The sequence below is a fragment of the Clarias gariepinus genome, chromosome 10 (genome assembly GCF_024256425.1).
Source record: "Clarias gariepinus isolate MV-2021 ecotype Netherlands chromosome 10, CGAR_prim_01v2, whole genome shotgun sequence".
NCBI lineage: Eukaryota > Metazoa > Chordata > Actinopteri > Siluriformes > Clariidae > Clarias > Clarias gariepinus.
This window is the reverse complement of record NC_071109.1, coordinates 5,089,755-5,115,967: the sequence shown is the minus strand read 5'-3', so window position 1 is coordinate 5,115,967 and position 26,213 is coordinate 5,089,755. Positions and strand designations below refer to the sequence as shown.

At 37.9% G+C, this 26,213-nt stretch overlaps 2 protein-coding genes across 3 annotated transcripts in view; both read right to left on the bottom strand.

Annotated features, from left to right (window-relative positions):
• The window catches only part of col23a1a (collagen type XXIII alpha 1 chain a), a 138,823-nt gene extending 123,246 nt beyond the window's left edge, over nt 1–15,577 (bottom strand). The window contains exons 1-2 of the mRNA XM_053505111.1: nt 15,032–15,577; nt 12,942–13,011 (exon numbers count right to left, since the gene is read on the bottom strand). Of these exons, the coding sequence (XP_053361086.1) occupies nt 12,942–13,011; nt 15,032–15,289 (328 nt within the window). The 5' untranslated portion in view covers nt 15,290–15,577. The remainder of the gene's footprint in view (nt 1–12,941; nt 13,012–15,031) is intronic.
• A 1,357-nt stretch (nt 15,578–16,934) lies between these two features.
• clk4a (CDC-like kinase 4a) lies at nt 16,935–23,664 on the bottom strand. 2 transcript variants are annotated; one of them, XM_053505109.1, is made up of 13 exons: nt 23,514–23,664; nt 22,727–22,884; nt 21,120–21,357; nt 20,529–20,619; nt 20,113–20,179; nt 19,891–20,004; nt 18,647–18,813; nt 18,455–18,549; nt 18,235–18,364; nt 18,065–18,147; nt 17,866–17,945; nt 17,684–17,774; nt 16,935–17,399 (listed from the first exon to the last, which is right to left on the bottom strand). In XM_053505109.1, exons 2-13 carry the CDS (start codon nt 22,882–22,884, stop codon nt 17,253–17,255), a joined length of 1,461 nt encoding a protein of 486 aa, XP_053361084.1. In that variant the 5' UTR covers nt 23,514–23,664; the 3' UTR covers nt 16,935–17,252. The 2 variants fall into 2 exon arrangements, with proteins under 2 accessions (XP_053361084.1, XP_053361085.1); XM_053505110.1 differs by lacking the exons at nt 20,529–20,619; nt 22,727–22,884; nt 23,514–23,664 and having other exon boundaries at nt 21,120–21,280.
• Nucleotides 23,665–26,213: the final 2,549 nt, after the last annotated feature.

Sequence of the window (26,213 nt, the reverse complement as noted above, 5' to 3'; positions counted from 1 at the left end):
CTAATATTATTAATATTTTGAAAAAAATGTCAAGAGCAACGCTCTCTCTTGCCCTTCTACTGTATCAGCTACGGCTGTGTAGGTCAGAGGATGAGATTGATGTGTGATACACAAACATGGAGATTCTGGAGGAGACCGACAGCACCGATGACGTCACGTCCACTCCCGCTTCTCAGGTACGATTGGCCTCCATATCTGATTTGATCCCGGCCCAAGTACGCCATATAGTTCTTGAGACCACCTTTTCCAGCTGACTTAGGCAGAGTTTCCGAGCATGGAATGTTTGTGTTCTCACTGATCAAAATGAACAAAACCTTGGAGTCAGGTGTTCTCAGGAACGATTCCGGGGTCCTAATGTAACTAACAACCTCCGTGAAGCTATGATGTCTTAAGACTCGAGAGAAAGAGATTGCTGCACAACATCAGCGCTTGATCTCACATATGATCTTATAGCAGATCTTAAGGACATGAATCCCTCCTGACCACGCTTCAAAATCTAGTGGAAAGCCGTCCAAGGAGAAATGAGGTTATTAAGAGCAAAAGGGGAATAAATCTCCAATATGATGACAACGACATATGGGTATGATGCCTACAGGTGTGCACAAACTTTTGTCATGTAGTATAGTATTGAATCGACCATTTGTTAAATGAATGGTTCTTAAATGACAATGATTTTTTTTTTTAAATTCTTACCAGATTTAAAAACCTTAATTAAAATGTGCTATTAAATCCCAACCTCTTCTATTCTACACCACATGGTTCTGAGCTCAGACCCCAGGCTAGTACGAGCAAGCTGGAGTGGATAATACTGCTAGTGTTAATCTGGCTGCTGATGGATGGTTAGTGGTTAGCCAATACTGCTAGGAAAAACAGTGGTAATGAGGTCATCTGATAGGGCCAGCTCCAGAGCAGAGGCTGTCCGCTGATGGACGTCTGGTCCTTACGGAGCGTAAAGGTCTTAGCTAGGAAGACGACTGGGGGTAAAAAGAAAAACCGCTTAGCCTTAACAGCTAGCGAGGAGATATTTAAATACAATAATCGGATGAAACAACACGGATGAATCGCAGCAGTGAGCTCTTTGCAGAGAGATTAAGGAACACCCAGCGGTTTGTGGGCTGAGGCTTTCGTTCGTGGCTGCCAAACATCCTGAAGCATGTTCTAGCATTTGCTGAATTTTATGTTCTGAGTGCCAGGACTAGATTAGGATCGGGGAAAAGGAGCCAGGAACTGACTAACAGTCCAGAGCTACTACATGTGGCATTATATTACAGCGCTGTAAAATTCTCAAATCTTATTGTCTAATCAAGACTAATTTCTATAACAGCGGTCTGTTAGCATAACTGACAGCGTGTTAGCGTTTCTACAGCACCAGGGCCTTGTATAGAGAACGGTCTGGTAAATGTAATCTTAGTTTGGTCATGATCAGATTGTATAACGGTATTGCATTATGTAAAGTTAGATGTGCCAGCGACTTCTCCGCGTGGAATTTAACTGCACACTCATAAGCGTGCTTTTAAAAAATGTACAGCGCCACCATCTGTTGAATTTTGGATTGAACTAAAATTTTTACATGTTACCAAAAAGTGCACGGAATAAAGTTCCTTTATTAAGTAGATTTTAATTGCAAACTAATAAGCACGTATTAAAAAATGTACAGCGCCATCAGTTAAATTTTGGGATAAACGAATTATTTTTACAAAAAAAAATTTATTATACTAGGGCGTTTTGCATTTAAATTAGCATATCTTCTCTTCCCGTTGGCCAAATGCAATGAAACATGGCCTATATGTTAAAAAGTAATTGATAATGGAAATTAAGTGAATGGAGAATGTTTCACAGCATTAAATTATACTAAAATTCATTTAAAAAATAGTGTCATTTGAACGGAAGACTTGATGCTTGTTGTGCTTACTTCATAATTTATTCATTTTTCCATCCATCCATCTATCTAGAAACCTCTGTAGGTTGTAGAACCTCTGGTTTCATAATTTATAGGCAAATGATTACACAGTGGTAACAAAACCCATCGCTTTGTTGCATTGATTACGAGAGTCATTTTAGCTTTCTTTAAAAAAAAAAACAAATAGACCCTGCAATTAAACACATTTCGGGACAATCAGGACGCAAGCTAAACAAAGCCAGATGTCGCAACTATCCTCGTCTGATCTGTTAGGATTTCTACTTTGTACTGCTGATCTCCCACCAGTTAATCTCTCTTTGAGTGCCTCCGCCATATCAGCATGTTGACGCGCTGTATCATTTCAGGCATTTTCAATCCTCTGACTGATTGAACCGTCTTGAAACAAACGCAGACACAGAGGCGGATTCTTGGACGACTGGAATCCCACAACAGCAGGCAAGCCAGTAAAACAGCCCAGTAAGCTGGTTTTAGAGAGCTGGACTGGGATACGATGCCATGTAAGAGAGGAACTGAAAGTTTGATCAACTTTCAGCACGTTTTACTCACTCACTCACTCATCTTCTATACCGCTTTATCCTGTATTCAGGGTTGCGGGGACCTGGAGACTATCACAGGAGACTTAGGGCACGAGGCAGGGTACACCCTGGACAGGGTGCCAATCCATTGCAGGACACACACATACACACAAATTGGGAATTCCAATTATACTAATCTGCATGTCTTTGGACTGTGGGAGGAAAACGGAGTACATGGGGAAACCCACCAAGCACGGGGAGAACATGTAAACTCCATGCACACAGAGACGGGAATCGAGCCTGGCCGGGAATCAAACCCAGACCCTGGAGGTGCAAGGCGACAGTGCTAACCATTTTTGCTGGCATAATTATTATAAGGAGCATTCATGTCAAACCAGGACTTAAAACATTTAAATGGGGCAAACATTTTCCCGTAGTTGCATGAACGACGATCCTCGTTTAAACGGCATTCAGCGAGTGGAACGTATGATCCTTAAAATTTATGTACGCCCGTCAGGGTCCGGGTTGGATTCTCAGATTTTCCAATTTTTCTCCCACAGTCCAAAGACATACAGATTAGACTGATTCCCAAATTGCCCGTAGTGTGTGACTAAGTGTGTGTATGTGTGTGTGTGTGTGTGTGTGTATGTGCCCTGCAATTAATTGGCACCTTGTTCCAGGTGTACCCCAGTGTCCCAGGTGTCTCTTGCGTTAGGCTCCAGGCCCCACGCGAACCTGTATACAATATTAAGAGGTATAGACGGAGAGTGAGTGAGTGAGTGAGTACACATTTTAAAAAATTACACTGTGATTCCCATCTGGTAAACCTAGTTATTCTATTTATTGGCAAAAATCCTTTTGAATTTAAAACAAAAGATGGACTGCGACTGTAAGAGCTGTATTTCCTTCTACGTAAACACAGCTGATTAAACGATCCAAAAATTTCCCACCGCTATGATTAATACTGATAAGGAACACATGGAATATTCTGTATTTTAAATATCTTTTACAACTGTGCTGTCCGGTCCGGTGTCCCACGATTAATCCCGACTTGAGTCGACTTGATTCGGGTTCAGCAATTTGACTCGGGAATTTAACTCCTATTTCACATTTCCTGATAAAAGTAATGCTAAAGGTTAAACCACACATAGCCTGAATCTCACAGTTCACTTTACTGAACTCTCCTGAACTTCCACTGGTATCTGTGTTACTGGCTGTCACCTCTGGCTTTATATAAAGCTATAATGATCGACTGGCGAGGCTGCGCTGTCTGGAAGTCCGTCCTCTTTAGAGGACTGGCTGCCGTCTCGGTGTCCACATAGCTCGCTGGCAAACTCCAACCAGACGCAAGTCAATTTTCCTAATTGTGCTATACCACAAAATAGGCCCGTTTCATGCTCATAATTGCCATTTGCCCTCGGGACACGGAGGCATTTCTTCTTCAAAATATCATGTTTCTTTCTTTTCTTTTTTCTTCTTTTTTGGTTTTCCGGTGCTAGATGTCTGAGCGTTAACACGTTCACAACAACACCAACCCACTCGCCATAAAGCTTTCCCACAACATCAATCTATAAACTTTTGTATGCTTTCGTCTGGTTTTGACGCTTGGTAAAATCATCACGTCGTTAGGAATCGTTTTAAACCCATGCGAATAATTCAGCGAGACGAAAAAATCCGTTATGGAGAATTTGCTACCATGTTTATGTTGTAATATAAATTCACATGTGCGATGTTGGAGATGAATGAAGGAGTTGCTGGATTCGTTTACTGTGGTCATCAGAGCTGCCATTTTGGATCCATTATTTGAGTTATGTGAGATTCTGTATGTATATACACACACACACACACACACACACATACATACAGAGGAAGCGGTGGGTTCAAACTGGCATGCTTACATTTATAACCTCTACTAAATAAAGTAAATAAAAATAGACATAACATACACAACAGACATAACATAACACATACTATACAATAACACAAAACATAAGAGAGGCCAGAGAAGACAAGTAGTATTTAGTCTACACTTTAAATCCGTTAACTGGACTTTTAAGATACAAATACATACAGTATCAGTCAAAAGTTTGGACACAGCCTTTAATTCTATTTATTATTATTATTATTATTATTTTTTTTTTTTACATTCTTAAACAATACTGGAGATTTCAAAACTATAAAAATAACACATATGGCATGAGGTAATTATGTAACACCAACAACATTTTGTTGTTATTTTAGGACACGAAGGTCAGCTGTTCTGGACCTGTTCAGTATTCTGTCAGGTGCGTTTGTAAAACCCATCAAGCTTCATAATGAAACTGTCTCTCATGAAGACCTTCCCAGGAAAGCAAGACCAAAACGGTACCTCTTCTGCAGTGGAGACGTTCATTTAGAGTCGCCAGCCTCAGAAATCACCAATTAACAAACAGCACCTCGGATTAGAGCCGTTATGAAGCTTTACAGAGCAGAAGTAGCAGATATACATCTTAGATACGCCTTCATTATTGTGTTACAATTTAGAAAGAAATAAAAATCAACCAGGATAATGCAGGAAACAATCAGTATATTGGTCAGCTATGAAGCATGCAAGACAAGCAAATATATTTGAAACAGTAAGTTGCGAATCACTTGGAGGTGTGCTGTTATCAGACAATGAACAACTAAGGTGGGGTTACTGTAACCACCACAGAGTGGAATATTTTCCAGTAACAGCACGTAATGCCGATTCCACTACAATACTCTGACATACTCATGGTCAACGGTCCAGAGGAATGGAGAGTGTGGAAAGGAGGTGAAGAGGCGGGTACAGGCAGGTTGGAACGGGTGGAGAAAAGTGTCAGGTGTGTTGTGCGATAAAAGAGTATCAGCGAGAATGAAAGGAGGCAGAGTTGGAGGTAGCAGAGCTGAAGATGTTGAGGTTCTCTTTGGGAGTGACAAGGATGGATAGGATCAAGAATGAGTTTATCAGAGGGACAACCCACGTTAGATGTTTTGGAGATACAAAGAAAGTCAGAGAGGCCAGATTGAGGTGGTTTGGACATGTTCAGAGGAGAGATGGTGAATATATCAGTAGAAGGATGCTGAGGTTGGAACTGCCAGGCAGGAGGTCTAGAGGAAGACCAAAGAGGAGATTTATGGATGCAGTGAGAGAGGACATGAAGTTAGTTGATGTGAGACAAGAGGATGCAGAGGATAGGGTTAGATGGAGGCAGATGATTCGCTGTGGCGAAGAAGAAGAAGACTCTGACGCTGGAGACTCCTTCCATAAATGTTCATTAAAAAAAAAGATGTGAAGGAAAAATGTCTATTTAATTTAGTGCTGATTACGTTTACATCCCTTAAGTTAGTCATATCAAAGACACGCCCCTAAGGACCATTAACTCCGCCCCCATCTTTAAAACATAGAAAGATAAACCTAGTCAAACTCAGTGTTCACAGATATCATGGCAGGATGCATGTATTTTATTTATGTACTTAAGTTATACTTCAAATAAAATTTAAGCATAACATTTTAATGCTTTTTATTTTAAATCAAGTAAATTAACAAGACACATTGACTTTTTCATTCAAATATTTTTGGATCCCAAACTAGTACTACTTAAGGACCTAAATCCAATTGAGATCCTTAAACATGCTCAAAAACCCTCCAATGTGGCTAAATTAAAACAATACTGCAAAGGAAAGCAGACCGAATTTCCTCCAGGCGACGTGAAAGACACATTGCCAGCTATTAAAAATAATTAAAGTTGTTGACACCAAGGGCGGCACAACCAGTTATTAGGTTTAGGGGGCAATTACTTTTTCACATATGGCCAGGCAGGTTTGGATACCTTTTTTTCCTTAATAAATGAAATGATAATTTAAAAACTGCATTTTGTATTTACTCGGATTATTATCTTTGTGTAATATTAAAATTAAATTAAACATACTTTATGAATATGTATATTTTATGAATGTACTTAAGTACTATGTAGGAAGGTGTAAACACTTTCTACTCAAGCAAATTTACTAGAAAAATGTACATTTTCAATATTTTTTGATTCCTAACTAGTATAATCTTTTTTTTATTCGCACAGATTTGCCTAAGTCTGAATAATATTTAATAATTTAAATTAAATTAAAATTTAATAATAATTTTTTTAATACACATTGGTGTTAACCCAAATATCGTGATTTGGCTTAAGACTTTCTGAGCAAAATCATGATTTACTGCAGAACTCGACCCAACACATCGGAGCTGTAAATTTTAAGTAGATGTGCGTGAAGGTGGCGCACAATGCGAAGCCACCCGATACACATGACTGTGAAAGTGTTAAGCGATTTCTCGCTTTCCCTCATTAAATTTTACGGCGGTTTTTCCACGTCACCTGGAGCTGCTGATGATGTGACTTCACACGGTCTAATCACTTCCAAACCGCCTCAGCAGAGACTCTGTGGCTTTTAGTACACGCTGTAAACCTTACATAAAATGTTACGGAGATTTGATTTTATACACATGATGTCTACGGGTGATTTACAGCACGGTTTTTATGGAATAAATAAAAATGATCAGAATTCTAACGTGTTTCTATTCTCTAACACAGGTGAGAATGTTTTTCCATTTGAGTCACTTTTTTATGTAAATCAGATATATGCAGGATCCAATACATGATCATGTGACTTGAATGAGAACGGGTAGATCGGACTCCATGTGACTTTTTGCCTCTGCATATCCGTAACCTTCTGACGTCAGTACGGTGCTACAGTAGCAATAGCTGATAAAACAGCTAAAGCCAGTCGTCTGGCTTTCTTTCGTCTTCTGGACCTCAACAAATACAGACGACTAACCGCTCGCCGTCCTCCAGAGCAAAACCCCAAGCCTATTTCATGCTAAAATTCCATCCATTGTTTGAAAAGAGAGAGCAGTTGCACAAATATGAGGTGTTTAACTCATATGAAGCAAGCAAAGAGTCGGATATAAATCACGTCTAGTTATGAACATGTACCGTCACGACATGCAAATCCAAACCGTCCAAAAAATCGGAACTGAGCAGTGGATTGTAACGTGGACGCAGCCAAAAATAACCTGTTGAGCATTTAAATCATTTAGGATTGTGCGCTTCAGCCAATTTTTTTTTTTCTTTTTGGTTGTTTAAATTATATGACGTGTAAAATAAAAAAAAAAAGGACAATATCAAAATAACACAAAAATAATTTATTTCCACTCTGATCTGGATTCAGATTAAAAAGTGAAAGCCCTTTTCACTTAAAAAGCTTTCATTAGCATCCTTTAATTATTTAAATATATTAAGGTTCTACACTGTTAGTCTTTCGGCTGCTCCCGTCGAGGGGTCGCCACAGCGGACGATCAGATCCGTACACAACTTTGGCACAGGTTTTTACACCGGATGCCCTTCCTGACGCAACCCTCCCGTTTTATCCGGGCTTGGGACCGGCACTGCATGCAATAGCTGGGTTTGAGCATCCGGTGGGAACTGAACCTCGGCCCTCCGCAGGGCAACCTACCACTGGGCCACCAAAGTTGATTTAATACTAAAGCATATTTAATATTATATTCTTTAATGACCTAATATGGCCTGATCATTAGTGACTGTGGGACACTCTGAAATGACGTCACCTTCATGTGCAGATATTGTAGATTGATGTATGATTGGACAGGCACATGCATCATGAACAAGTGTTAAAACAATATTATCTAATTTGCCTGAGTAATCACAATGTCTTAAACATAATGAGTAATACCAGTAAAAGCGTCTCCGGATGACTCGAGCCCGTCACCCTGGCCTTCAGCACTGTATAATTTAAAAATGATTATAAACAATATTATTATTACATCCTTGCGTGTTTATTTTCTAAAGAGAGGAATGTAGAGAGTGAGTGCCGCAGAGAAATTTTGAGTCCTAAATTTAATTAGACGACTGGTGAGAGACAAGGAGGTACATGCTAAATAGAAGTGTGTGCGCGTGTGCGCGTGTGTGTGTGAGTGGACTAACAAACTCCTGCGTGAGAGTCGCGAGCATCCAGCAGCCGTGCCGTATCCACACCCATTCACAGATTCATCAAACGTCTACGCTGCTACTAATGCACTAATAGTAGAACCGGATGAGATCGAAATCATGCATGAAAGCTAAAACCGGCCGATTCCAAGTCCGGGTCTCTTTGCTTTGCCCTTGGCATGACGATCATATCTTATTGCACAACTTCCTAGTGACATATTTTACACAGAACACATGGAGCCAAACCCTGGCAGGATATTTTAAGCCCGAACCGTTTGGAGAGATGAAAGCAAATCCAGTGCTATGTTCATCAGAAGCTTGCCACGCCCAAAAAACTCTCCGATTACTCGGAGCTGTTAAACCTTGATTTACAGACAAGACTTTCCCACACCTTTACGTCCAAAATTTCATTGACCTCCTTCGGCTTTGATTACGCTGCACAGTGTGTTGGCCAGTTCATGTGTGAAAATAATTCCTCCCGCTCCCAGAGCCGCTCTTTAACAACCCGAGTCCTGTAGTATGTCCGTGCACTTAGAGAAGAAAAACTCCATAGATGTAATACACTCATCATTCAGTACATTCAGGTCGTCAGCTGACTTCATTTTATTGCCACGTTGAGTCTAGACCTGAGCAACTGAAGCAACTCCAGATTATAACACTGTATAACAACTATAACACCATGCATGATCGCATCATGCGCTTCTCTTCTAACCCTGACGCACACATCACACTGAAATAGGCTCAATCTGGACTCATCACACTACATATCCTTTTTTTGTTTGCTCCAAAGTCCAGTCTTTATGCTCCCTAGCAAACTGAAGCCTTTTTTTCAGATTAATCGCAATAACAAGTGGTTTTCTTATGGACACACAGCTGTTTAGTCCCTATCCTGTGAGTTCTCATCACATTGTGTGTCTGTGTTTGGAAATGCTCTTACAGTACTTTTTTTTGTTTTGATTTTCAAATATATCTTAGACATACCAAAACATCAACAAACAAACAAACCTAAAGCACTGAAAAGCTTTTTAAAAAAAAAATCAACGCTACAATATATATATATATATATATATATATATATATATATATATATAAATTTCTTACTTTAAAAAAAAACTATAATAATTAATCAGAAAATAAACAAATAAATAAATTGTTGTCCTGAAACGAGCAATCAGAGCTTCTGTAAAAAGAAGAACGCACAGGTTTCCAAAGTCTCCAGAATTTGTCTGATTTATGTCTAGTTTCATAAGTAATTCCTCCAAAGAGTAAAAATGCAGACAACTGGGATATCTACATGGTAACCATGGCAACCTGGGAAATCGAGCACATCAAAAACAAAATACATTGTTTTTCCCATAATAAAAGAATTAATAATAGAGATTTCGTGCCCACATCAAAAATATTTCCAGTAGCGTGGTTCAGCAAATAAAATAAAAGAGTGAGCGGTTTAGCGGCTGACCCCAGGATCAGAAATTAACTCCATTCTGGAATAACTGAATGCGGTTACAGGAGAGGCTCTTACTTTCAATTGTCTGATTTTTACCGTCCGTTTTTTTATGATGCAACTTCACCAAACGTTTAATGATTTTCCGACAACATTTCTGCCGTGAAGTTGACAGTTCAGCGCATGTTTAAATAATATGTTAGACAGTTCTTAACCCAATTCCAGTCATTTCAGCAATGTCTTTAGTTGTTGTTGTGGTTTAATAAGGAATATTCTACAACTGTAATTTTATTATTTTTATACACGGCCCGGCATTGTATTAGCCTCTGTACAAAATTATCACTTAAACTCATAAAATTTAGTGGACAAAGTAAAAAAGATCTATTCTCTTGGTATTTTATGTCAAGTAACATCTCTGCCTTGATTTCTGTTTTTTTTGTTGTTGGGTGGCCCAAATTTTCAGAAATCCGAGGTGTAATAATTTGGCAATGTTGGTAGATGGTAGTATTTTGACCAAATTCCAGTAAATCACAACTAGGATGCAAACTTTATACACGAAACAAGTCGTGAACTTGTTTTTTTTTCTCCCTGCAACACATCCATTATAGAAACAGCGAAAGCAGAAAGATGGCAAATTTTATCACAAGCTAACGGCTAATTAGGACCGCCATGTTTTTTCAGAGAAAGGAAAATAAACTGTAAGCAGGTCACATGCCACCTGCATCGCTGCACCCTTTAGATATACTATCACTGTTATCTTTAGCTAAATGCAAATAAATGACGATTTACCAAAGCTGTCACTGAACAAAAGGGTGGTGTTGGAGCTTATAGCGATTCTTACGACTCTGAAAACTCTACAGAGAAAACAGTTTGCCTCAACTGCTAGATTACAACCATGTGCTGATAGCTACGCTAACTTAAACGCAACAGGAGCACAAGCGTCACCCTGTCTCCTGTCAATCCAAGCTGATGGTATAGACCATTTCCTCTTTCTGGGAAACATGAACGTCGTCTATTACACCACGATATGAGCAAAATAAACAAAAGAAAAGTGTTTCCATGTGAGAAAGTTAAACTGACAGGAAAAGAGCACCGCGTCGTTTATCAAGACACAAACAAGAAGGTGTACAGCGATCTAGGTGATGTTAGCTGGCTAGCACTACCTAAAGTACGTGTCGTTGATGGGGGAAAAAATTGTACAAAAGGTTAAAAGGTTAAATCTAAAAAATGATCAGCCCACGTACATGTCTGTCTGTCTTTTTCAGTTGTAACTTTTTAATACAAAGAAATGACATTTTATAAGGTTGAGTATTTTACTTCTTGTTTACACTAAGTTGTACTTCTTTCCTCATCAGACGAATACACTTCCTGTTCGGTAATCAGAGAGTGAATCACAGATGAGAAATGGAAAAAGTAGATCGGATAAAAATGATAAGATAAGATACTTATACCAGTTCAGCGCTGTTAATTTAGCCAAAGTGAAAATATGAACTAATCCCAGTAAAAATATTCAGTTTATCTTTTCTAATTTATATCTATTGGTGCAGGTGTTTGTTCACATTGAGACAGTAGCGCATTAGTAGATTATTTTAAAGTAGATTATTAAATCCAGCACATAACTGTGCTTCGCTTTTACTCAACATTTTACTTTCACTTATGGTGCAGGTTAAACTTCAGGCAGAGATCTACGTACTAAGTATAGGAAAACCTTTCTTGTATTTATATAGATGTGTGCATTCAGCTTCAGCAGGTAAAATAAATCGTGACACCGATTTGCAATAAACAATGCAAGTTATTAAAACGATTAAGGAATTCATTAGAAGGTGCTTTGATCTGGTCATGGTGTTTATTTTGTTAAAAGGGGGATTTTTCTTTGATATCACTGGCAACCGAATGAGCTCCTCAATCCAGTACATCAATGCCTGATCAGTGACACTGCATCTGTTGTGGAGACAAAAATACTCTCTCTCTCTCTCTCTCTCTCTCTCCACTGTACGGTTCTGAAGTGCTACTCACACCACTACACACAAATATACACTTACGTAGGCACTACACACACACACACACTCATTTATCACCTATAAACAGAAGTTGCTGTCCTTCTTTAACCTCTAACTCTGTGCATAGCAGTGCTGTGCTTAAGTTTTTACCCCTCCGTAAGTCATAATGCATAAGTATTTGCACCCTGCCACCGCCTACGTGCTGTAAAACCCCTAAAGGAGTTTTGTTGCAGCCAGTTCTCAACAGAGAAGTCAGATAATTAGTTGGACAGAGTCCGCTATTTCTCAACACAACCATCTCAATATAAATGCACAGAGTTTGTGAGAGACCATACCAACAGAAATAAACAACATCATGATGGTTAAGGAGCCAGGACAAAGTCCTGGAAAGATATCAATCAGGGTTTCTCAAAGTGCGTCACTAAATCAATTATTTATTTATTTTTTTAAATGCTTATAATATTGCACAACTAACGCCTCGCCTCGAAGGGATGAGTCACAGAAGCAGACATTAATCCTTCAAACACCTTCGCAATTTGATGATTTTTTTTTTCTCCTTATCTTAGCAACATGGCTCTTTTGTTTAGATTCATAAACAATAATCCAACTTAATTTCCTTACAAAAAATGGAGGAAAAAAATCTAAAGGGGGTTAAATACTTACGCAAGCCGTTGTGCCGCACAGAAATCAAGGAACAGAACATTTGCTGATTATGTGAATTCCATGCTAAAGAGATATAAACTATGTCTGCTTAAAGTAAATCTCTCAAACCTCAGCTATCATTCCAGTTCACATTTAAAGAGAAAGCTCTAGCGGTGAAACGTGCTGCTGGTGATCTCTCGTCATAGCGCTTGTTCCAGCACGTCAGGAGTCTTCATCAAAGTCAGATCAAAAAAACGTCTATATCACTCAGTAAGCCCGGGGAGTAATTTAACCCGAACCTACACCTATAAACCTACACAACTGTAACTCAGTCATGTTACACAGCCATGATTGGAGCAAACGTAAACCAAGCAGATCAGACTGAGAGCTCAGCGACAGATGGACCTGGAGCGGACGTACCTGGAGGACAGACGCACTCGTGGTTCACTTCTCTTGTCCTGCGCAGTTTGGGCATCAGCTCGCTCAGCGTCTGACAGAGAAGCACACGGCTGATTCATATCACATATACACATAAACACAGGTAAAAAGCATTTTGCAGCATAAGCAAAATACAATTTTGTGTTGGAATGAGTAAAGAAAAAGAACAGAATCTCAGAAATGACTCCAGCTTTAAAAAATTTTTAGATAAATACAATAATAATTTACATCATATTAACAGACTCACTCTTTATAATTAAACAATCAATGACTTCAATGCAAAATTTCAGCTCAGCAAGTGGAAATATTTTGACTATAGTCATATTTATTTAGTATTATTTTTCATAAGATCATATGATATCATATATATGATTATTAAAACAATTTCTAGTCATTTCTGATTCATTTCAAGCTTGACAAAAACTTAATTCTTGAGCTTGAATTTTAATCCTTTAATTCCAGAAAATACAATTATTTATACCAGTGGAAAAAAACTTTTTTGGAATTTTTTTTTTTTGCTATTTTAAAGAGAAAAAAAAGTCTAGCAAAGTTTTTTTTTTTATCCAATCTGACCTGTTGTAATCTTATAATAGAAAATACCAGATGTTGTGTAAAAATATCCAAGGCATTTTAAGTTCCAATGTTGGCTTTAAAGATCATTAAAGAGAGGAACTGTACTTAAAACTAGTTTAAAAACTCCTGGGGTCTTTACCTGACACCTTCATTATTTTATTTGTTTATTTATTTATTTTCTGTTGCTTTGATAAATAAACTATCTATCTATCTATCTATCTATCTATCTATCTATCTGTTTATCTTCTACGTATTTTATCTGTCTGTCAGATATTATAATAAAAATCTTTTTTTGAGAAAAAAAATAATTATAAACCACTTTACCACTATAATTTGACTTATATTTTATTTGTTTGTTTATTGACTAACTATAACTCCCTGTTATAAGTCCTTGTCAGATGTGTTTTGCACTGTAACGTCTATTAGTCAATCAATCAGTCTATCTATATATCTATCTATCTATTCTTTTTGTCTCTGTCTCTCTGTCTATCTAGTTGAATGTAAATGCTGACTCATCACAAAACCATCTTTAAAAAAAACTTTTTTTTCAGTGTATTTTTTGACTGGAAAATATTTTCCTTATAAGAAGGACAGCATATGTAGATCATGTAGATAATGACTGCACTAATATAAGAAAAAGAAATAAAAGTAAATAATGGAGGTAACAATATCCAAGAGTAAGAGTTGTAGACTGTTCTCTCTTGTGCACTTAGACTCAAACATGTTTTATCCTGTTTAATCCTCACTGGGGGAGATCCAGGATGAAATACATCAGAGTTATCATAGTAAATTAATACGGTCTGTGTGTGTGTGTGTGTGTGTGTTTGCGGGGGTGTTTTTTTTCAGTCATCTAGCTCTTCAAAATTATAACACAGCTTGATAGAAGCTCGGTAAAAACAGTATTTTAAATAAGTGAGCATGTAAATTGCTGGGTGATGACTGACAGCCACCGAAAAACAGAAATTAAATACAACTGTAATATACTTTAAAGCAGAATATACAGTATAGGTTTTAAAACTTGACTCATAATGTCAAGGAATGGGAGAAAACACCTGAAACTGAAAACATGGGGAAAATTTTAAAAATATGTCATTAAAATTCTTTATTATTAACAGTAGTATTTTTAGATGTGTATAGAAATTAATTAAAACTATTTAAATAACTAGACCTGGCATAGATACATAGATAGATAGATAGATAGATAGATAGATACTGTAGATAGATAGATAGATAGATAGATAGATAGAAATCTCTGTACAGGTCATGTGTAAAATCTTGCTAGATTGAAGTGATTGATTGGGCTGGGATTCAAATCTCTAAAAATATTTTTTTATTATTATTATTGTTGTTGTTACAAATCGAGCAAAAGTTTTTTCGTGCTCCAGCTTCTCTGGGAAACCCTGTTTTAATACCTTAATTGAATAATGAAACAATTAAGTGTGAATGCTGAGAGTTGAGTTTAAGAGCAGTGTGAGGTCTGAGAGCGGGCTGTATCTCACCTCCTGCACGAGGCTCCGCACGGTCTCGCGCAGCTCCCCAGGCGCCGGGCCAGCGCTGCTCCTGCGCTCCAGCGCGAGCACCCTGCTCTCCATCTCGCGCGCTCTAATCACCGTGAGGCAGCACGTGGCCAGAGTCGCGAGCAGCAGCGCGAGACACACGGCGGCGGCGCCGGCGGTGAGAGAGGGCCAGCGGTGCGCGCGGACAGACCCGTGTCCCGGTGATGCTTTAATCTCCTCCTGCTCCCGGTGTGCGTCCATGCTGCTGAACCGGAGTCACACTGCGTCTCTCCACGATCAAAGCTGCTGCTGTTGTTGTTATTGTTGTTTATTATTATTATGATGATGATGATGATGAAGCACGAGCGCAAGAAAGGTGTCGCCAACTCTTCTGCAGCTCACTGATGACTCTCGCGTGTAGAGCGCGCGTGCGTGAGCGCGTTTGTGTGTGTGCGTGTGTGTGTGTTTGCTGTGGACCGTGTAACGAGGGAAGAATTAAAAAGCTCCGAGCTCCCTTACAACCAGCTGGCAACTAACTGCGTGTGTGTGTGTGTGTGTGGGAGAGAGAGAGAGAGAGAGCGCATACACTATTATACTAAATAGGATGTCAAAAAAGTACGCCGCCTATTGGTTGCCATAGTTACCCAAGGGCGCGAACTAATTAGCGCTGTACAAGCTTTCACTTGGATTGCCTTAAATGTGTTGTCATGTGACTTGGTGATAAAAAGACAGTTTCCTTAAAAGTCAGTGACGTCATTTAGTTGGAAATTAAAGTTATTACGTAATAAACGTAAAACTGAGGTAGTGTAGGTGGAGTGTCAGTTTCCACTCAAAATATTATTTTCTACAACAATGTCTTGTAATGTTTTATTCCACTTATACCTTAAAAATAATTTGACAATTATTAATGGTTTTTGATTATTTATTATCTATTTATAGTTAAAATAAAATGTCTATTTGTCTAAAACCTTACCCAAAATAAAACTCAATACTGAATATTTTAAAGGGGTGAATGTTTAAATTATTGAAATATTTTAAACAAATTTGTATAACATGACAAATCCAATCAAATCAGTGTTATAAAATGTTTTTCCAACATGCCATTAAAAATGTGTCACTAATCACGTGATTAGGGTGTTTAATGATTATGTAAGAAGTCTCCGGCGTCAGAGCTTTGTATCACTTTTCTGACAAAAACGTTTTAGGGCTGACACGGTTTGTTTTCTTAAACAATAAGGTTTATGTTTGTTTTTACAAACCTGAACTTTTTTCTTTATTTAGCCTTATCTTGAAGATAAAAAGCATGAGCAATAGCAGGAATTAACATTTCTAAAGCATATTCTACAACATAAAAGATGTATTCAGCTTATTGAATAATAAAAAAAGAGAGACTGTTATCTGTAAATGAAATTTTAAAACAAAAAGTTAATTCCTGCTATGGCTTACACTTTTTCTATCTTCAAGATAAGACTAAAAGCAAGAAAGGGAAGGTTTGTTGTTACAGGAAAAAACAAAGAAATAAATCAGAAAACATTGTCTGCCTTGAAGACTTCTTCGTCTAAACTGATATACGACATTGGAGACCCCCATTAAGCACCATTTATTAATAGCTTATTATTAGATTATTTAGCAGTTCGATCATACAACTTAATACTAGCATCTGAGGAGCAGTTACAATTAACTAATATTAAATTAGGACCATCTTGTAGATGTTTACCAGATCTAATCTATTTGTAGACATTTATTCTACCTCTATTCAATTGTTATAATCATCAGATCAAGTAACAAATCATTTTGGGTAAACCATTCTGATATCCTTTTTAGTTAATGGATAGATTCACATCCTCTCCTGCCACCTAGTGTTTAAATGTGGAACTACAACACGACACAACAATAAACAACAAACTCAAACTGCTCCATGGACTTTTATTTAAACAGATTAAGCCACAAAAAACGTACAGTACAGTCAATTTGACACACCAAATTAATTCATAAAGCTACACGTTATTTTCTTTAATCAGTTGACTATTTATGCAACAGACCCTTAATCTTCAGCTCTCCCTTACTCGATTACGTAAAATACAAGATAATTTACAGACCATATAAATTACACATTAGGAAAAAACAAAACAATACTCAAGACTGGTGGGACTGATACAGTCATCTAAAATGCAACCTCTCACAGAGAGTAACAACAACCAAAAAAAAACCTCTATAGCTTTTTTTACTTGTGGCCCCTTCTAAGATCATCAAAGAACGGATGTTTAACAGCGTCATCCAGAGTGATGCGCTTGGACACGTCGTAGTCCAACATCTTCTCGATCAGATTGAACAGCTGCTCGTGGGCCAAACTTTTTGAGGTCATACAGTCCTGTTGGAGAAGGTGGAAAGAAAAGGGGAAAAGAATGTTATCATTAAGTTGCTTTACTCAATAAAATATATATATATAAAAAATTTAAAAAAAGACTGTAAAGAAAGATAATACGAGTTTAATAGATAGTGTATAAATGCTGTAATGCACTATATAATGTTCTAAAACCACAAAAGAAAAAGATATATACAATTAAAAAAAAATAATAATAAAAAATAGCTCAGGTAAGAATGCCTTTTGGCTGTGTGAAAAGTGAACCACATGTAAACAATCGAGGCACTCACTCTGAGAGGTTTGCAATGCTTCCGAACGTATCGTCCAGACGACGAGTGGACGTCCCAGTCTAGCTTGTCATGGTGGACATATCTACGTTTCCTGCAGGAACACAACAAAAACGTTAAAACACTGGCAAACGTCATGCACCAATGCAAGCAATGAGTGCTCCCGTAACAGGGTAAAGACTTGCCTTGTTTTCTGGAGCATCTGCGTTGGTATGGGGCCTAAGACTCTTTCCATCATGGCTAGATGTTCTTTACTGTCATGGGTCTGAAATAAGCACAAGTCATACATAGATATATTTAAAAAAACATAGTGTAAGGATCTGGGGAGTCACCTAATGTTCTTATGAATCTGTATTGCATTTAGTTTTATTGAGCTGTGCTCACCTGGAAGAGTGTTGATCCGAGATAATATTCAATAAGAATGCAACCCACACTCCACACATCACAAGAATGGTCCCAACCCAGCTCTACAAAACCATAAATAAATAAACACAATTAGCTCTGATGCGTCGCCAGAGATGTGCATGTGCACAGAAAGCTGCGTTCAGATTTACCCAGAATGACTTCAGGTGCGCGGTAATGGCGCGTCGATACCACTGTGGTGTGATGCTCATGCTCGTACGTGGCGTTCCCAAAGTCAACCACTTTCACATCTGGGTTCTTCACCGTTCTCTCATCTCTCTTCTGTAAAACAAGATCGAAATTAACTTTAACTTCTTTGAATTATCATAGGGAGAGTGCTAAGGAATTATCCCCGCTAAATTAACTGCTCACCATTTTTGAGTTGTATTCGAGGCGGTAAGCAGAATTAACAAACAAGATGTTCTCTGGCTTCAGGTCTGTGTGTGTCAGCTTGTTTTTGTGCATGACTGAAGTAAAAAAAAAAAAAAAAAAAACAATATTCAAATGAGACTTATATAAAGCACTAAATACTTATCACTCGTCAAATGTTGTCTGACTACTCACACTTGACTGCTTTGATGATCTGGTAGGCCATGTGCCTGATCTGGTCGATTGGAAAGGGCTGGAAGTTGTTTTCTTTAAGGAAGTCAAACGTGCTCAATCCTAACAGTTCAAACACTATGCACACATGGCCATGGTGGTCGAACCAGTCAAGCATTCGCACACAACAGCTGTAAGAGAAAAGGAGGAAACAATAGTCAGAAAACTGCACGTTTGTAATATCCGTCTGCCTCCATTATAGTCACTGTCATCACCACATCTGGTTAGAAACGAGAGCTCAAAGCTCAACTTTACACAGGTCTATTTACTAACCTGTTTTACTTTTCACTTTTTTAAAACCTAATAGGTTAAAGAGATTCAGATCAAATCAGTAGACAATTTATTAATTTTGATCTTAAAATTAATTTTTTAATAGCATAAAAAAAACCTGTATACAATTTAGCACGACCATGTATTTCTTATCTTTAAAGCCATACAACCCAGCATGCTCTCAGGTCCAGGGACTAGCTTTAAGTTCCCAAATCTAGACTGAAGACTCGAGACGATCATGGCTTTTTAGTAGCAACCCCTAATTCTGGAATGAGCGGCCCCTGTACATCAGGCAGGGGCCTCTAGTCTTACTATTTTTAAATCCCACTTCAAGATCTTTTTATACATTTTGGCATTAAACACAGCGTAAGGACAAACTCTTTTGCTTTTTTTAATTTACCCTTTTATTAGCTTATTTTATGCAAAGAGGGTGAACTTATTGTTGTGCATTTTATTTTTATTTTATTATCTGCATGTCTGCCGCTATTTTTAAATGTGCTTAAAAAATAAATTGGACTTTAAAACTGTAAATATATATAAACAAGTCAGATTTATAAATAAAAAAAGAGAATTAATTATCAATGATGCAGGAACTTTTAGTGTGAACTTTCTTAAGTATAAACATGATTTTCCTGTTTGTCCTGAACTGCAGCCAAAGCAATGTGGTTCCTGCTGATGTGTGTGTATGTAATCACTGCACTTGGATGAAAAAAAAAAATAAAAATGAAAAAGGGGTTTATGTAAACGCTAAGGGCATTATCATAACTTGTTAAATTTAAAACACTGTCCCTTATTGACAAACACTACGACAGATGCGCTTAAAACTAAAGTCTAATTGAGCCTTTCTGCACACTTACTTCTAAATCAAATTTATACAGAAAACTCGATGTCAAAACAGCATCAACATCACCCTACAAGGCTGGCAGTGTTACACTCACTATTTTCTGTCGCTGTCGAGTGTGTTCATATGTTCCAGCACTTCGACCTCAGACATGGCTGCATCTCTATAACGTTCAATGTTTTTGATGATCTTCACTGCAACACGATCTCGACTGCAAACAGACAGAAAACAAGGTCAGACGACGTAATTGCAAAGAATCACTGTAAACATGACAATGAATTAACTTTATTATAGAATGAGTGTAGGAAACATTTCTTACTTTTTTTGATCAATGCATTCGACTACTTTCCCAAAAGCACCCTCTCCTAGCGTGCACAGGATTTCATCTAGGGTGTAAAGACAGACAGTTAGACGCACTGAACCTCCAGTGTAACGTCACTCTGACATAACTGATCCATCTAAGAAATAGCTGTAAATAGTATTAATAATAATAAATCACTCAGAAGAAAAATTGAATACATGAATACAATACAAGGCAGAGCTAGGCTAATACTGCTGATAAAGCAGAAGAAAATATTGTATAGATCTACATGACTGCTTCCCTTCTGTAATGCTGATATAATCATGCCCCGAAAAAAAACATTTATCCTAAAGCACTACAAGTGACATTATATTTCATTTGTGAGACAAAACAGATACAGGTAAAAAGTATACAAAAAAGTATATATTCTATACATCTCGCCCTGAGTATGTCTCCACTGTGATAGATCAGGTGCCCCTCCTCATCATCCTCAAAACTTCTGGATCTTTTCCTGCGATGGCTCCTCTGGAGGTTTTCGGACCACCATCAGCATCACCACCATCATCATCAAAAACCCATGAGAATCAGAACGCGGCATTCATTCATTCAGCGAGGGAGGAACGGGGAAGCGATTCGGCCCATTCAGATAGCGCAGCAGTCAGGACCGGCCACAGGGTGCAGCCAACGCAAATTCAGCCCGCGACAGAGATACGCACAGGGGGCCCACCACATAGTGTGTGTTACAGAAGAAAAACAATGGCAACACATTTTCAGACAGGATACTTTAAAAAAATATTTAAAGTAGACATCATTGACAGTTTATAATTAGCTTAAATTAATCTCTGGTATCACCCACCCCGCCCTGTATTGCCTGACATTTTTTTTTTCCTGTTCCTGTTTACTGGAATAGCAATTAAGACATTCAACTAGACAATAATGAACAGTGGGTGACTGCAGTACTCCATCTATACAGATAGAAAGAAAAAAGATGGCATGAGGAAAAGGAAAGGAGATGGTGCTCATACCGAGCAAGAGCGACGATGACGAGAGCGGCTCCGGCTGTGTCGCCTCCCGTGCCTGCTGCTCTGGCCACTGTACCCGGAAGATTTGCTGTAGTGGTGCCAGTCGCGCTCCCTGTGCCGCACACGATGCCTCTCCTTCTCCTTTGAGACGCTTACGTGGCTCTCCTTCTCATACCCCGAATCCACAGTCCGGACCTTCGTCTCCTGCTTTTCGTTCAGACTCCGGCTTTCCAGGTAATGCCTGTCAGAAAGAGATTATTATTACAGCCCAGACCGATACATTTACAACTTCGTTTATCTAAATAAAATTTCACATCTAAAAAAAAATCACATTTCTCAAAGGTTGACACCTCCTGTGTCGATACTGTTTATAAGTCAAGGCCAAGAACTTCTGAACACTGCCTTTGATGTGTTTACGAAATAGCCTCTGTTGACTATTAACACAAACCAGAAAGTCACGCAGCTGACCTTCTCAAAATCAAAAACAATTTGAACTGCATCTGTGATGGGTCTACGTCAACCTTTTGCAATGATCACAACACCGCTTAGCAAGACATTTCACATGGTTCAGATATATCTGGGAAGCGGCAGAACTGAAAAGCTAGACTCTTTTAGGGAGGCCATAGATATCCATCACGCATCAATGCCGAAAATCAGAACGAGGTTAACTTACCCCTTCCGGCATGTTTAGACTGTATCGAGAGTGGTCTGTGTGTCTGTTTTCTTCCAGGAAAAGACAGGAATACTGGATATTTAATATTAGAACAGATAGTGTCTGTGCAGGGTGGTGTGGTTTATTCATGAAAACATATATAGTATTACAGCAACAAACTAATTATGAATAGTGCAAAGATGCATTTTTGCACCATTTATAATTTATTTTTGTTGTTGCACTACTGTATGTTCCACACAGATATTTTTGTCTGTATATACTGTCTTCACTCCACACTGTTTGAAAAATAATACTCTATGTTACCATATATATCCTACCCTTAATACCTTCTGCATCTTCTGTACATGAAGGACTCTTACTCCTGTACATATAGACCCACACCCTAATTTACCAGTGGTATTTATTCTAAATAGGCCACTTATGCACGTCTGCATAGATGCTAAATTAATTTTATTGACTTTGTACATACATTTTGCACAAAAACAGTTAAATCTATGCTAACCTAAAAATCCTCAAGCAATCAGCAATACTCAGACAAATGCATTCTATTTTTTTAAAAACTTGTACTACAGACAAGATTATTATATACCTAAACTTTAATATAGAACATGGTTTAATTTGGCATTTTATCAATCAATGTGACAAAAAAACTATATATACCCCATATGAATCCTAAGAACAACGTTTTCATGGGCTACATTTCTCATAACGTGATTTAATATGTATTTTGGATCTTACTCTAAAACAAATTTGAAATTGAATATGTATTTTGGACCTTACTCAAAAAAATTGTACGAGAAATATAATAGTCCCAAGTTTTTAGCTATAAAATAAGCATGGTAAATGCATCTTTTATACACTAGTACATAGATATTGCACCCTGACTTTTGAGGTAAGTGACTTGGATTATGTTAAGGACATGACGTAAGGTTTTTACCCGTCACTGCTTTTGCGATGATGGTGATGTTTACGGTACTTGTTTTCCCGTTCACTGCTGTGAGACTCTCTCCGGTGACGCTTCCTCCTCCCAGTTTTTTCCTTCCTGCTGTTTTCTCCATCAGCCGGTGAGTGAGTGGCAATTTCTCGCGGCCTCATCTGTAAAACAAATAAATAAAAAAAAGGCTCCTGTTAAATTTTTTTTATTAGATTTTTTTTTATTACAATTTGATTAGTTCAATTAATAAACAGCAATAATGAAAAAACATCAACTAATAAAAACATAAAACTGTTATATTATATATACACATTTATATTTAAAACCTTAATCTAACCTTAATAATGATGTTTCACCTGCCTACAGGTACAACACCAGAAATCAAACGGCTTTGTATTCATCCAAGCGCTATAAATTCTAATTACCGCAGCCTTTTTTAAACTCGGGTGTTTCCGTACGTCCAGGGTTTAAATCCGAAAATTACCGAGTCACACGACTCTACTGCGCATGCCCAGGATTTTAACCTTATAAGCCGAACGAACAGACAAGCAAACTAAAACAAAATATAGAAATGTAAATTAACTTAGCATGTTAATGAAAAGGTAGATTTAAATATATATCGGTTTCTAATGTACGATTGGATAAATCAGACGGTACTATAACTAACGATAGTCATAAAATAGAAATCGACGGACATGGTAGTCACCAACGTTAACACCCGTTCTCGAGCGTCGAATAACAACGCAAGAAATTTAGGTTGTATTAAAATGTTAACCAAAATATATCTCACCTTATTTAAGCTATCTTTTAGAACCTAAAACAAGAAGAAAGAACGAAGTACAACACGTTGCTTTAAGCAACGCCGAAATAACTCCCGCAGTTGACGACACAAAGCTCTCTTTGTTCTGTCAAGTGTCTTTCAAAATGGCTGACCTACTCTTCTAGAAAATTCTACGTGTGCAGTATGGCGTTGTCGTACCGCATTAATGCGTCTCGATTCTGATTGGCTCATACCTTCCTGTTTCTGTGACAGGATTGGCTAGCTACACGAGAATCAAATGTAGCAACCAATCATGTCAAAGGGGGTGGAGTTTGTAGGAAAACTAGGTGGGGGAAAAATGGAAACGTCTGTTCAACATGGGAGAGTCCATTTTGGAGAAGATACTTTTAATAACGTTAATATATTACAAATAAGATTTAGTTTTTTAGCGTTACAGTAGAGAGAAATATAGTAAATCATTATATATTTTATGTTTTTGACTGAGGATTGATCAAACAAAATGTACACAATCATAATAGACTTCCCCAACCTGACACACTAAAGGGAGATTTGCTTGCATGTGTTTTAATATGTACAGTATTTTGCTTATGCAACATCAGAACATTTATGTCCATCTGGAGTCGCATTAATTTCTCTCCAAGTTCTTGTATTTATGATGAGAGATCTTGTCAGACCACTGCAATACAAGCATTTTCTCTCTGGGATTAATAAAACTCTTTGAATCTTGAATAATAAAGCCTTCCCCAGCACAAAGATTCTCACCAGGGTTAATAAGGTCTGGACTCTCCTGGTGGCCAATCCATGTGTAAAACTGATGTCCCATGCTCCCTGAACCACTTTTCACAATTTGAGCCTGATGAATCCTGGTATTATCATCTTAGAATATGCCCATGCCTTCAGGGAAGAAAAAAAAAACATGGTCATTCAGTACATTCAGGTCGTCAACTGAGTTCATTTTATTGCCACATAATGCTGCTGAGCCTAGACCTGACCAACAGAACACTGCCCCCAGGCTTGTAATGTAGACACTAGACATGATGAGTGGCATGGCTTTGTTTGCTTCCCTTTTTACCCCAGTGCACCCATTACTCTGGAACAGGTTGACCAGACCAGACCCTGATATCAATAAGAGCCCAGTGAAGGAGGTGGACAGCTTATGGTACCTTGTTGTTCACATTATGTAGGACCTGTTATGGACCTGAGCTCTACAGAGGGTGGTGCGATCAGCTGACTGGATCATCCACATTGACGGGCAAGCGGTGCTGGACCAAAGCCAGGAAGATAGTCGAGGCCCTCAGCCACCACAACAATGGACTGTTCCAGGCAGGCTACGCAGGCGCTCAACCAGAACAACTCATAAGACTCGGACTTGCTTTGTTTCCTTCACACATGGTTGGAGCACACCACCCTACTAACCACACTGTACATTTTCACATGAGACATATGTTTCACATTGCTGGTTATTATTTTCCCATGAACAAGAACTTACTTTTCACTTTAAAACATGGACAATAACACTGCTGCTATCACACACATCATCCTATTTCACACTTCATGGTTAACCCATACTGCTTCTGTCATACCTACTCATATCATATTGCCATTAATTTCCCCTTAATATCCTTTTTATTTTGCACATTCTATATAATTTATGTTTTATACTTTTTGCCTTATACATTTAATATACTTCTATTTAATTGTATTGTACTGTAGCTGTATATTTGTACATTTTATATTTTACATTCTTTTTCTATTGCAATTTGCCTCTTCTTACCTTCTTATTCTTTTTCAGGTCATGACCAGTCGTACAGTTTAGGCATTTAACTGCATATCATACTGTGTTTAGTTGTGTACGTGACAAATCTAAGTTAGAATTTTTACCTTTCTCTGATGCTCCACAGTCGATTCTTTATGCTTTCTGGAAAACTGAAGCCTTTTTCTTTTTATAAGTCTCAATAACAAAATGGATTTTATGAGGCTATACAGCTGTTTAGTCCCAATCCCTTGGGTTCTGTTCACATTGTGCATATGGAAATGCTTTTACTTTTACTATTAACCAAAGACATAAGTTCTACTAATGTTTTTTAGTGGAAATGTTTAGTTTTTGTTAAGTAATTTCCCATCATGCTCATTTAGGATCTTTTTCCAACCACATTTCTTTCTTGAAGATGACAGGTTGCCACTATCCTTCCAGGTTTTTATTATGTATATAATAATATAATAATTTATTTATTAAAAATAAAAAGCTCAAATGTACACAGGGAAAACCTAACTATATTACAAATATAATGCTTGACCTTTACACTGTATGAACATATTTACAATTTTAAAGTAGCCCTGCTGTCATTTTTAGGATCTCCCCATTTCCCCTGTTTTTTTCACTATCAGCTGGTTTGCCTGCGTACACTTGCATGTTCCAGGCATAACATGGCTTCACTTCACATGCTGCCCATATCTTTATACCATACTTAGATGATTTGTTTGGCATATACTACTTAAATGGGCACCGTTCCTTAAAAAGTGCTCATCAACAGTGGTGTCTGTTTGTTAATGATTGGCAGGCACTCCACTCACTTCTGCCAAACTTCCCAGCTTGTCTTGTTGACTTCTGTCTGGTCTTGTGTCATGGTTATCAAAATGAATCACATGTGACAGGATTTGGAAAGACTGTAAAGATATTGTAGCGTTGAAAATCGCCTGACCAGTGTC

Excerpts from the sequence above, each read along its gene's own strand:
- clk4a (XM_053505109.1), bottom strand. The coding sequence starts at position 22,884 with ATGAGGCCGCGAGAAATTGCCACTCACTCACCGGCTGATGGAGAAAAC. Across the intron at positions 20,620-21,119 it reads GTCATCGTCGCTCTTGCTCG|AGGAGCCATCGCAGGAAAAG; the intron begins GTATGAGCACCA and ends GAAAACCTCCAG. Across the intron at positions 17,400-17,683 it reads AGCATTGCAAACCTCTCAGA|GACTGTATGACCTCAAAAAG; the intron begins GTGAGTGCCTCG and ends CTTCTCCAACAG.